Genomic DNA, 12,223 nt, shown 5'->3' on the forward strand with positions numbered 1-12,223 from the left:
CCTCACAATCCAGACAAGGGTACAGTTGGCACACCGTCCAAAATTGTGCAAAGATTCTTCTAGCCATGACTGCCACCTGGTCTCTGATCAGGAGTCATGAGTCTAGGAAAATCCCCACTCCAACCAGAACTAAAGATGATAAACCTCCGGATCCTAAGACTTCACAGCTACTCCATCTTACCAGAGTTCAGTAGAAGCCTTTTGTCCCCCATCCAGACCCCTACAGCCTCTAGGTACTGTGAAAACACAGCCACAGCATAACTTGGCTTATCAGTGAAACATAGCTGGCATCCACTCTGAATTAAATTCAACAATCTGCTAGAACCATTTTATTTGCATTTAATTTATATATATACATTTTACTATTTCAGTTTGTGTTTGATTTCAGCTTTTTAAAATTTTACTGCTTTAGGCTTGGTTCATACGATCTTTTATTGTATTTTAAGTTGTTAACATAATTTTTGCATACACTGCCCCATACATTTCTTAAATAAAGATGCAGAACAGAAAGTTCAACATTAGCAGACTTTTAAAGGTTCAACTGCATTTAATAATCAGTAATTGTACAAGCTTTCAGGGACTGGATAAAAGTTCCATCTGCATTGTTCATTGTACTACCTCTCTAGTTTCACATGTTCCTTAGAATTTCAGTGGGGCAGGGATGAACAAACTACACTGCAGCCATCTCTGGCTGGGCATTCACATTATTCATATCTGTATTGGTCTTCTGGGATATATCTGTACAAAAAGTTTCAGATCAGAATGGAAATAACTAAACCTTGTGAAGCTCTAGCAGCAGAAATTGTTTATTATTTTTATAATGAAGGGTTCATTAAAAAAATATCAAAACCACCCCAAAGTGCTAAGTATGAGAGCATTATAATAATGAACTTTACAGAAAAAGTCACTTCTAACTATACAGGTATTTTGTTGTTTAATTTGGGCTAACAAGCATAGAGATTAATGTGTGTCTAAGTATTAATCCCTCTCCCCTGAGCACCCAAAATTAAAAAAAAAGTTTGATATTTATCTTGAAAAAGTACCATACATTTCTTAGGAACAAAACAAAGAGTAGAGAAGTGATCTGAGAATTCACTAATGCAGCTACCTGTAGGCCTTAAAAAATATCTCGATGAAAGAAGTATATGAACTTTTCAGCTATTGAAAACATAATGCCACAAAATTGGAGGAGAAAGCCATGAGCACGCTTTTGGCACTTTTAGTTGTGTTCTAATCACCTTCAAAATTTTCCTGTTTTCAACATTATCCAAGCATTCAGAATAGCTTGGAATAAAAAAAATGGTGCAAAAGACAGGGCTGAGGAGGAGGGCAGTAAGCAAAAGCAAAGCATAATGACGGGGAGGTAAATAACATTTCAAGATGGGTTTGCCAAATGGATGTATAAGGAAAAAGGGAATTGCTTTATTTGCAGGCCTTTGTAAATCAAGCAAACATGCTAATCAATGAAGCATGCAATGAAATTGCTATTTTCTCTTTGGGAGATGGTACTGAGCCAGGACCTCTTTGTTCCACACAAAGGTAAACGATAGGTATAAGCTGATTTTTTCAAGGGGAGTCTGAAGTAGAAAAACAGCTGACATTAGGTACTTCCCTGCCTTTTGTAGGAAAGAAAAAAGTAGAATTATTTACCACTATAGTGACAAAGATTTATCTGCAACTCTTAGCCATGATAGAATTGTTCATAGGCTCCTCTTCTCAATCACTTTCAAAGTTTGCTTCTCAGGAAAGTAATTCAAGGTAAGCTCTTGTTACATATATATACTTGAAACAAATAATTCTATGAAAAGAGATAGCTGATAACAAAGAATTATCTTGTTCTTATGCACATATATTTGCATTATCAATTGCCTACTGCTATCTTTGACTATAATAGGTTTTCTCATCTTAGCTTGGCTTGCTTTTAAGTTTATAATACAAATGGGGAGAGGGGTAAGAGAGGATAGGAGACTAAATGGAAGGAAGAAACTACTAAACCTAATCCATCTTGAAATATGTTTAGGGATACCAATTATTCCTGATTTTGCAAGAACTCTTTACTTAACACTGATCAATCCAAACAGTCATTAATAAAAGACATCCCGTAGCCCAAATGAAAATAAATAGACGTGTGCAATACTGTGACCCATTGCATTCTCTTTCTTTTTTTAGCCTCTTGTTTGTAGCGTAGTTCTTAAGCAAACAGGTTCCTCTGGTTAGCCACTAGAACTGTCTGGCTTTCACGCCTCTTGGTTTTCTTGTGGTGCTGGCGGATTTTCCAGCATAATGCACTTGACACCAGCAAAAAGAGTCCAGATGACAAGAGAATCAAACCAAAGACGGAGATGATGGATCCATGGGAGTTGAAGCTATATGCCACAGCAGTGACCACCACCCCAGCAATGAGGATCACCACCCCAAATGGGATTGTACAGCGGTAACAGGAGAGTTCAGCTCCCCCGGTAGCAGCCGTCAGTTGGCATTCGCTCACCAAAGGGACAGTTATTACCCTGTAGTCATTGTTGTTGCTTTTTTCCGGTGTTGCGCACTGAGGGCACTTGGAGCTTCCCAAGACCTCTTTAATCGGCTCATCTGTCATCTTGCAATCTTTGACTAGCTTCTCTTACATCAATGCCGAAGCTTCAATGGGTGTCGTTTGAAAGGTTTCAGCTGTGAAAAAGGAAATGGATTTGAATGCATGAATATTTCTGGACTACCTCTAGAAACAGGATGGACAACCTGCAGCCCCACATTTCTTAAACTCCTAGAGCCCTTCCTAACCCGGAGCTGATAGCACTTTGAAATGAGAAAGCAAACTGCAATATAAGCCATAAAAGTCTTAAAACGACATGAAACCAGTTGCAGGATCTTAACCCCTGTCTCGCAAATCCAAGAATAATCTGGATCCATTTATCTGCCATATCATAATATTGAAAGATACAAAAAAAAGTGTCAAGGCCATCAATTTCTTCTACATCTCCTCTACAGGACAGGGATAGTTCCATCTTGCTCTATAGCACATCTATAACATTTTGCATGCAGAATAAAAAGATCCCAGGTGCAAACTTTGGTCTCTCTAGTTACACAATGTATCAGATGGCAAGTGAAGGGAAGGTCCTCTGCTGAAGATCTTTTTTTCCCCTCCATGAACAGTGGTAGATCACTTCTTCTGATGGCCCTTGCGCTTCTTTATAATTTATATTATATGTTACATAGGACTGTTGGGAAGGGCTTGGTCAGCTGTGATGATCCAAATATGGAAGGTATTTTGTCTACAAAATTTCACTGGCTTGAATTCTGATTAATGTATTTTAGGTTATTTGTACAATATTGGATTTTTAATAGAACATACTAAAAGCCTAATATTATGTTCCTTTGTAGTGACCGCTGTGGAACTGTTTAATTAATCCTGAAGTTTCTGATTCAGACTGGGTTTGAAAAAAATAAAACAGTATAGGTTGATCTGGGAATATCACATAACATTTGATTTTGTTTTTTAGTCTGAGGGTTTCTAGTGATCCTATTGAAATCGAGGAAAGAAAAAGAGAGAGAAAGAGTTGGTGTAAAATTGTCAAGTTTTAACTTGTTTAGGTTAGTGCCTCAATCGAACTAACTAATATATTTTGCAGGTATCTTTTACTCACTGAAAACATTACTCTGGGCCTTTCCAAACCTTAAGACACTTTCCAGCAATGAAAGGACAAAATTATTTGTGATTTTTCAGGCTACTAGACTGCATAGCTCACACAAAGCAAACTGATCCCCTACTGTTTGTATATGCAGCCTTCTCCTAGTGACTAGTCATTTGCAAACAGTCGTTTCCTTCAGAAAGAAGAAAAGCAGGGACCATGACTGTTTATAACACCTGCTGATTTTGGCTTTTACAAAATCACTGGGATTTTCCCAGGTATGGCCTGGTCAGCCTGGAAAATTCAGTGGGAGAAAAATATTTCCAATTTAAGGCAACAGAATCAAACACCTGTTAGACCAACACCCTTATTTATACCTTAATTAGGAATAATCTTAGCATAAAAATATTTTAATGAAATAGTCATTCCTGTTTTTGGAGAATAACTGAACATGAATTATTCTAGCACAGTGGGACTGGAGTGATGCTACTATAGTGCTATACCCCATTGAATGTCTATTTTATTACTATTCTTAGATTTTTACCTCATCTTTATATTTAGTTAACTTAAGGCAGCAAACATACCTAATTCTCCCACGTCCTATTTTCTCCACAACAACTCTGTGATGTGGGTTGGGCCGAGAGAAGGATCTGGCCCATAGTCACCCAGCTGGCTTTCATGTTAAAAGGAGGCTTAAAACTCACACACTCCTGGTTTCTAGGCCAGCACCTTTACCATCGCATCAGATTGGCTCTCCATTTCCCCATTGAAAGCTGCCATTTGCAAAGTAAAAGTCACACAACAAGGTTTGTAGATTTTTATTTAATATTAGACATTTCAGTTTAGAATACGTAGCCTCTGCCTTATGAATGAGCTAGCTTACTGTACTTACACACCCCCACCCCCACACCCCCACACCAGGGCCGTCAAAAATTGAATACTGGTTTTTAATTTACTTTGTAATAAAGATTATTTTTCATTCTTTAATAAAAGGGGAAATATGGTTTCCATATTCCCAAAATGCAGATTTGATTTTTTTAATTAAAAAAAATACTATTGCATTCCATACTCATTTATACCCACCAACCTTCATTCATGCCTGATACTTTGTCTAAATCATTAATTGGTATAAAATATAGCCAAAATAAGCAAAATCATATTTTTTGTGCAGTCTCCTGCGGCACAGAAACACCAATGATTGCTTAACACTGTTTTCCAGGCATTCATCATCACTGGCCAATTTTAATTCTTACAGCAAATTCTTGGGTGGTGAGTCAGTCTATAGAAACTACTGCATACTACCTTTTGTAAGCTTATCCCCATTTTAAATTAACCCACTTCCCTGCTTCCTAGGTTTGAGAGAATGATTGGCCCAAGCTCACCTAATTGGCTTCATGCCTAAAAAGGGACTAGAACTCACAGTCTCCTGGTTTCTAGCCCTACCCCTTAACCACTATATTAAACTGGTTCTCTACCCTACTATAGTGTAGATGTAGCAATAAGTTTTTACTGGTTTCTAATATAAAGATATAAACAATCCAAGTATAATATATTACAAAAAGAGAAAGGGCTATGAGCAGCAGAGTTCCAGTTCAAGATGTTGTACCTGTATTGAAATATTGAATGGCCAGATTGTCCTACAGACAGAAACACACAGACACCAACAGTCCTATACGTAGAGACCTACAGACACAAACTACCAATTATACTGAGAATCTAAACAGCTTAACAATACTGGCAATATTTAAAGAAAATGTTATACAATTAATGGATAATATCAGCTATCAAGCACAGTTCTTCACAACTTTTTCTGTTGGACAAATCTTGAGAAAAAAAGAATTCTATTTAAGTGGACAACTATTTTCTCAGTCATAACCAACAGTAAAAGTGCCAACAAAAAGTTTAAATTAAAATATTTGTCCAAGTATCTCAAAAGGTGCACCCAATGTTCCTAACATATTATATATTATATAAATATATAATCAAAGGTGTATTTGATAAAATCCATCTTGCAGTCTCTTTATTAGCAAGATAAAAACACTTTGCATTTTATATTCATGATATGGCTATAATCTAGTAAGACCTACCAATGCAGTTGTTTAAATATTACATGACATGGACTCATGGAGACGTGTTTCCAACAGCACACAAAGGAATAAGGATTATAGGTAGAATAACTTGAATAGTCAAGGACCACCAAAACATCTTATGAAAAGAAATACATAGCAAGAGAGGCTCTCTACTGATATCCATTCCAACTCAGGGTGCTCTTGAAGAGTCATGCTTTAATGGCCCTTCTCAAAACCAAAAGAACGGAGGACAAACTAATTTTTGGAATCTGCTGCTCCAAAAATGAAATCTGGGATTGAGAAGGTTCATTCCCTCAGCGTCTAAAATGACAACCCTTAAAAGAGAGAGCTCATCCTACCATAGAAGAAGACAATCCCATAAATAACCAACTCTAAGCCATAGAGTCCTTTAAAGATGACATCGAATAATACTTAGAAAAGAACGAGCATCCAATGCAGCTCTTGAGATAGAAGTGTTATTTGGGAGAAAGATAAGGCTTTCTCCACGATTCAAGCCAACACACTCTGAATCAGTCTGAGCTTCTGGATGCTCTTCAAGGGATGCCCCACATATATTGCAGTAATTCAACCAATAAGTGGCTAAGGTACAAGTGATCCAGAATAATGTCTGCCAGTCTTGTGATCATCTGACATACCAAATGTAACCTGGTCAGATTTGCCATTGACTCTTTGTCAGAAGCTGGAAGTCCAGAGGGACTATCAAATTATGAACCAGTTCCAAAAAAAGGAAGTAAAACCAAAGATGGAATGTCTCTGGTACTGAAAATTCTCCATGTCCATTGCTACTTTGTTTTGTCAGGGTTGAGCCCGAGTCTGTTCCTTGTTCACCAGATCCTAATTAACCTTCAAGGACTAGGACAATACTTCTTGTTCAGCCCAATCTCAAGATATATAACTAAGAATCATCAGCGTACAGATGATGTGACTCCATGCCAATGAATATCATCCCCCAGCAGCTTCATATATATATTAAATAAGAGGGGTGAAGTATCAAGTATTACTACTAACTGAAAACTCCCCTTCAGGAAGACGAAAATTGCAATAAAACAATGTCCCCTACAATAACTCTTGAAGTTTGGCTACAATAAACAGAGGTATCAAAAACCATACAAAGGTACAGCAAGACCAGGAGAGTCACACTTCCATTATCCCAGGCTCATTTGCAGGCCTGAAATAAGACTGAAAAACATCTAGACAGTCTATTTCCTCCACTGTTCTTCAATCTTATCAATATCCTTCCCTAAAAAGAGAACGTTAGAGACTGGACAATAGTTATCCAAATATAGCTAGATTAAGTGATAGCTTCTTAAGAAGAAGGTACACTACTACCTTTTTTAAGACAGGGAGTACTACTGCCTCTCTCAAGGGTATTTTAACCACTACCCAGGCCCAGCCACCTGATAGCTCCTTGGAGGTTTTCACCAAGCAGATAGATAGATAATCAAACCACAGGTGGCAGAGCCAATACTGAGAAAAACATTGTCCCCTTCCTCAGAGCCAAAAGAATCAAATTCTCTGGATTAACCTTGCAAGGAACAATCTTAGTTACCTCACTAGGATCTGCCCACTTAGCACCCAGTTCCAAGTGGATTTGAGTGATTTTAACTTTCTCATCTTTCTCATCTCATCTATGGACAGAGGTTCGCAACATTGTACAACAGATAGCAACCAAAACCATCCCAAAGAAAAAGAAATGCAAGAAAGCAAAATGGCTGAGGAAGCTTTGCAAATAGCTGAGGAAAGGAGGGAAGCGAAAGGCAAGGGAGAAAAAGAAAGATACGCCCAATTAAATGCAGAATTCCAAAGAATAGCTAGAAGAGATAAGAATGCCTTCTTAAATGAACAATGCAAAGAAATATAAGAAAACAATAGAATAGGGAGGACCAGAGATCTTTTCAAGAAAATTGGAGAGATGAAAGGAACGTTTCATGCAAAAATGGGCATGATAAAGGACCAAAATGGCAGGGACCTAACAGAGGCAGAAGAGATTAAGAAGAGGTGGCAAAACTACACAGAAGAACTATACAAGAATGAGCTTAACATCCCTGATAATCACAATGAGGTGGTCATTGACCTCGAGCCAGACATCCTAGAATGTGAAGTGAAGTGGGCCTTAGAAAAGCTGAGCAACAACAAAGCAAGTGGAGGTGACAGTATTCCAGCTGAGCTATTCAAAATCTTAAAAGACGATGCAGTAAAAGTGCTACACTCAATTTGCCAGCAAATTTGGAAAACTCAACAGTGGCCACAGGATTGGAAAAGATCAGTTTACATTCCAATTCCAAAGAAAGGCAGTGCCAAAGAATGTTCAAACTATCGCACCATTGCACTCATTTCTCATGCTAGTAAAGTTATGCTTAAAATTCTACAAGCTAGACTCCAGCAGTATGTGGATCGAGAACTACCAGAAGTACAGGCAGGATTTCGAAGAGGCAGAGGAACTAGAGATCAAATTGCTAACATACGCTGGATCATGGAGAAAGCTAGAGAGTTCCAGAAAAACATCTACTTCTGCTTCATTGACTATGCTAAAGCCTTTGATTGTGTGGATCATAACAAACTCTGGCAAGTCCTTAAAGAGATGGGAGTACCAGACCATCTTATTTGTCTCTTGAGAAATCTATATGCGGGCCAAGAAGCAACAGTGAGAATTGGACACGGAACCACTGATTGGTTCAAAATTGGGAAAGGAGTCCGGCAAGGCTGTATACTGTCCCCTTGCCTATTTAACTTATATGCAGAGCACATCAAGAGAAAGGCAGGGCTAGATGAATCAAAAGTTGGAATTAAGATTGCCGGAAGAAACATCAACAACCTAAGATATGCAGACGATACCACTATAATGGCAGAAAGTGAAGAAGAACTAAAGAGCCTCTCGTTGCGGGTGAAGAAGGAGAGTGCAAAACTTGGGTTGAAACTAAACATTAAGAAAACCAAGATCATGGCATCTGGCCCTCTCAATTCCTGGCAAATAGATGGGGAAGAAATGGAGGTAGTGACAGATTTTATTTTCCTGGGCCCCAAGATCACTGCAGATGGGGACTGTAGCCAAGAAATTAAAAGACGTTTGCTCCTTGGGAGGAAAGCCATGGCAAATCTAGACAGCACACTAAAAAGCAGAGACATCACCATGTCAACAAAAGTGCGTATAGTCAAGGCTATGGTCTTCCCAGTTGCAATGTATGGCAGTGAAAGCTGGACCATAAGAAAGGCTGAGTGCCAAAGAATTGAGGCCTTTGAACTATGGTGCTGGAGAAGACTCCTGCGAGTCCCTTGGACTGCAAGGCAATCAAACCGGTCAGTCCTAGAGGAGATCAACCCTGACTGCTCTTTAGAAGGCCAGATCCTGAAGCTAAAACTCAAATACTTTGGCCACCTAATGAGAAGGAAGGACTCACTGGAGAAGAGCCTAATGCTGGGAAAGATTGAGGGCACTAGAAGAAGGGGACGACAGAGAATGAGGTGGCTGGATGGAGTCACTGAAACAGTAGGCGTGAGCTTAGATGGACTCCAGAAGATGGTAGAGGACAGGAAGGCCTGGAGGAACATTGTCCATAGGGTCGCGATGGGTCGGACACGACTTCGCATCTAACAACAACAACAACAATCTTTCTCATCTTTACTTAATATTGTAAGGGTGACTTTAAAGAGGCTACTGAACAGCAAACTATGGATGAGTAAGATCAGATAAATATTTTAGCACTATTAGCACATGTAAGCTAAAGCTACACTCTTATAAGATCCAGGAAGGCTTGCTCTTTGTCTGTTACTGATGTTGGTTTAGGTGTCTCTTCTGCTGTTTCACTTCCTGGAGCTTCTCAGTAATCCAAGGAGTTCTCATGAACTGGTGTTCAGGAAGAAGCCACCTATGTGTAATTCTATGCAAAATTACAGCTGTCCAAGTATTCCCAGCTGGAGGGCAACACTTCAGCACAGAGACCCACCAGTGCTTAGAAATCCCTCCAAGCATTCTTTGAAAACCAAGTAGATCCATTATGCTCTTGGACCAGGCCAATCAAATGAGTCTATCCTCCTGTTTGGTACTGCTGGTCAGATTCACAGCAATTAGTTATCTGACCACATTAAAGGGCAGATGTTAACATTTATATATCACATCTGTTCCAAGCAATCATCAAGTCCAGGCATGTCAAACTGACGACCCGTGGGTTGGACGTGTCGTCCTGAAACTGCGCCCATCCCATTGCCGGCAATGGGGAAAAAGTCGCGATACGTCGCGCGATGTCACGTGATGTTGCGAGTTTGACATGCCTGATCAAGTCTAACACATGAACTCCTACATGAGTTGGGGCTGTGACTCAGATTATCCATCTATCCGAGTATCATTTATTCTGATAGTAGCTCTCCAATATTTTTGGCAAATATGTTTCTGTATATCTGATCTTTTAAAAAAAGCAAATAAAAATGAACAACGTTTTGCTTTCTAAAGAAGAAAAAAGAAAACTAGTCAACTCTAAAAGTGAGCAATACAGGCTATGAGGTTAACCTAAAAACAAACCTAGAGATTACGAGCTTGGTTGTCAATTGGATAATCTCTTGGATATCCTTTTATGACAGGTCTGGTTTAATTACAGTGTAAGTGTCATATGTCTGTTGCATACCACAATAAAAAAACTTGAGTTAAGCTATTATACCATATCATCTTTACTATCCATATCTATACTGCTGTCACTTCTTCAGTTCAGAAAACTAAAGGTGTCCTTAAACACAGAGGCCTCAATATTTTTATTAACAACTTATTGTCCATTCAGCAGCATCAATGTATGTCACGTTCTGCAAAGTTTTCTAAGTAAGTTATTTCCCCTCAGAAAGATTACTGTTTAACAACTGACAGTGAGAAAATCAAGATAATACACACGTTGGAGTGCCACTTTCATTCTTTAAATATGACTTATAATGCATTCTTCCTTTCTCTTTTTTTGCAAATGCATGGTTCTGTATTCTTTCTCTTCCATGGGGCAAGTGTGAATATCAAAATTTCTTCAAATCAGAAGAACAGAAAAAATTTCCTTGTGATAGAATACAAATTATGGTTGTACAAATCAAATGTTGCACTATAACATAAATGGATAAGAAATATAGGGCAGAGATTGTTCATTTCAATATTAACAAACATGTTTAAAAAGCTTATTGAATGATACATTTGTATTCATTTCTTCAGATATTGAGTTAAGGTGATGCACGTTTTTATTTCTGATCTAAGACCATAATGATTTACTATTGTTCATGCACACAAGCAAAAGCCAGCTTCCACATACCTCTTCTGTAAAACATTTAGCATGGCTTGTTTTAGCAAGCAACAGTGAAGGTTTATTCCAAAAATCAGACTTTTGTTCTCCAAATAAGTTGATGAACAGCAAAAATTGAGGGCTTCTAAGTGTTTTTGTTTTTTTTCTTGTGGAAACCAGACACTACAGTGGGACCTAGAGAAAAGAAATTGGATAGAATGATAACTGCAAAAGTGTGAAGTTACACAAATGATAGGAATATTCAATATAAGCAACAGCATAAACTTTTTCACACACACACACACACACACACACTATTTATGTGTAGGGGTGTGTGTGTATATGTATATATTCATTCAGGATTTCCACTTCTTAAATAAAGTACACAGTCCAAAATTTATTAGTCAGACTATAACTAACAGTTCCTAAGGCAGGGCAATATATGACAAATAAGCACATACATCAATCAAATTAAAAAGAACATAACCAGTTTTGATGCATTTTTGTTAATTAAATCCTGTTCATTAAAAGAAAAAAAAACCAGGAAGTAAACACTACCAGTTATCTCCCTTTTCAAGGGAATTACCTTTCTTTGGAAGAGTTCAACATTATTCAGCCCACCAGATTAGAATTCCACAGAATAGACACCAGAGCTCTAGAAGCTCCATTATTTATGCCATTTGATCTGGTAATTTCATCCTTGTTTGTTCCTCATCAACTGCTCCAAAGAATTTTTTCAGCCTGGCTCATCTGACCAGAGAGGCCTCGAATATGACAGCGATCCAGAGGGAACAGGAAACACAAATCACTTGAGCAGCTTCTCTTCGCACAGCATTTAAAATAAAACACTTGCATTTCTCTCTGTGAAGTAGACTCTACCTATATACAGCCCTGTCCATAAGGAAAACGAGAAACTACTTCAGGTGAGAGAAGCCAAGGAGCAAGATGCCAATTTCTCAGCTTGCCATCCTGTTCTTCCATGCTATCTTAGGTTATGGTGAGAGGTTAGAGAGATATGTGTCCCTCATTGTTTTTTCTTAGCTCGCTAAATCGACTTGTTGCTTCGGGTATGGAGGCAGATGGTTGTCCTGCTCAGTCTTGAAAACAAGATCTTGTCAGTTTCAGTGTGTAGAAGAGGAAAAGAGGACAATCCTCCTCTTTGCTATCTTTCAAGAGGATCCCATTTAAAAGAGCCTTGGTGGAGCAGTGGGCTAATGCCTCCTTAAGTAACACCAGCTGCCTGCAATTAGTGCAGGTTCGA

The 12,223-nt window shown here is 38.5% G+C and overlaps 1 protein-coding gene across 1 annotated transcript; it reads right to left on the minus strand.

Moving 5' to 3' along the window:
• Positions 1-419: 419 nt before the first annotated feature.
• Positions 420-11,729, minus strand: TMEM100 (transmembrane protein 100). Its single transcript, XM_083356890.1, has 3 exons — positions 11,549-11,729; positions 10,993-11,157; positions 420-2,667 (listed from the first exon to the last, which is right to left on the minus strand). The coding sequence occupies exon 3, from the start codon at positions 2,594-2,596 to the stop codon at positions 2,192-2,194; it is 405 nt and encodes a 134-aa protein (XP_083213016.1). The 5' UTR covers positions 2,597-2,667; positions 10,993-11,157; positions 11,549-11,729; the 3' UTR covers positions 420-2,191.
• Positions 11,730-12,223: the final 494 nt, after the last annotated feature.

This window comes from Vipera ursinii, assembly GCF_947247035.1.
Source record: "Vipera ursinii genome assembly, chromosome: 2".
NCBI lineage: Eukaryota > Metazoa > Chordata > Lepidosauria > Squamata > Viperidae > Vipera > Vipera ursinii.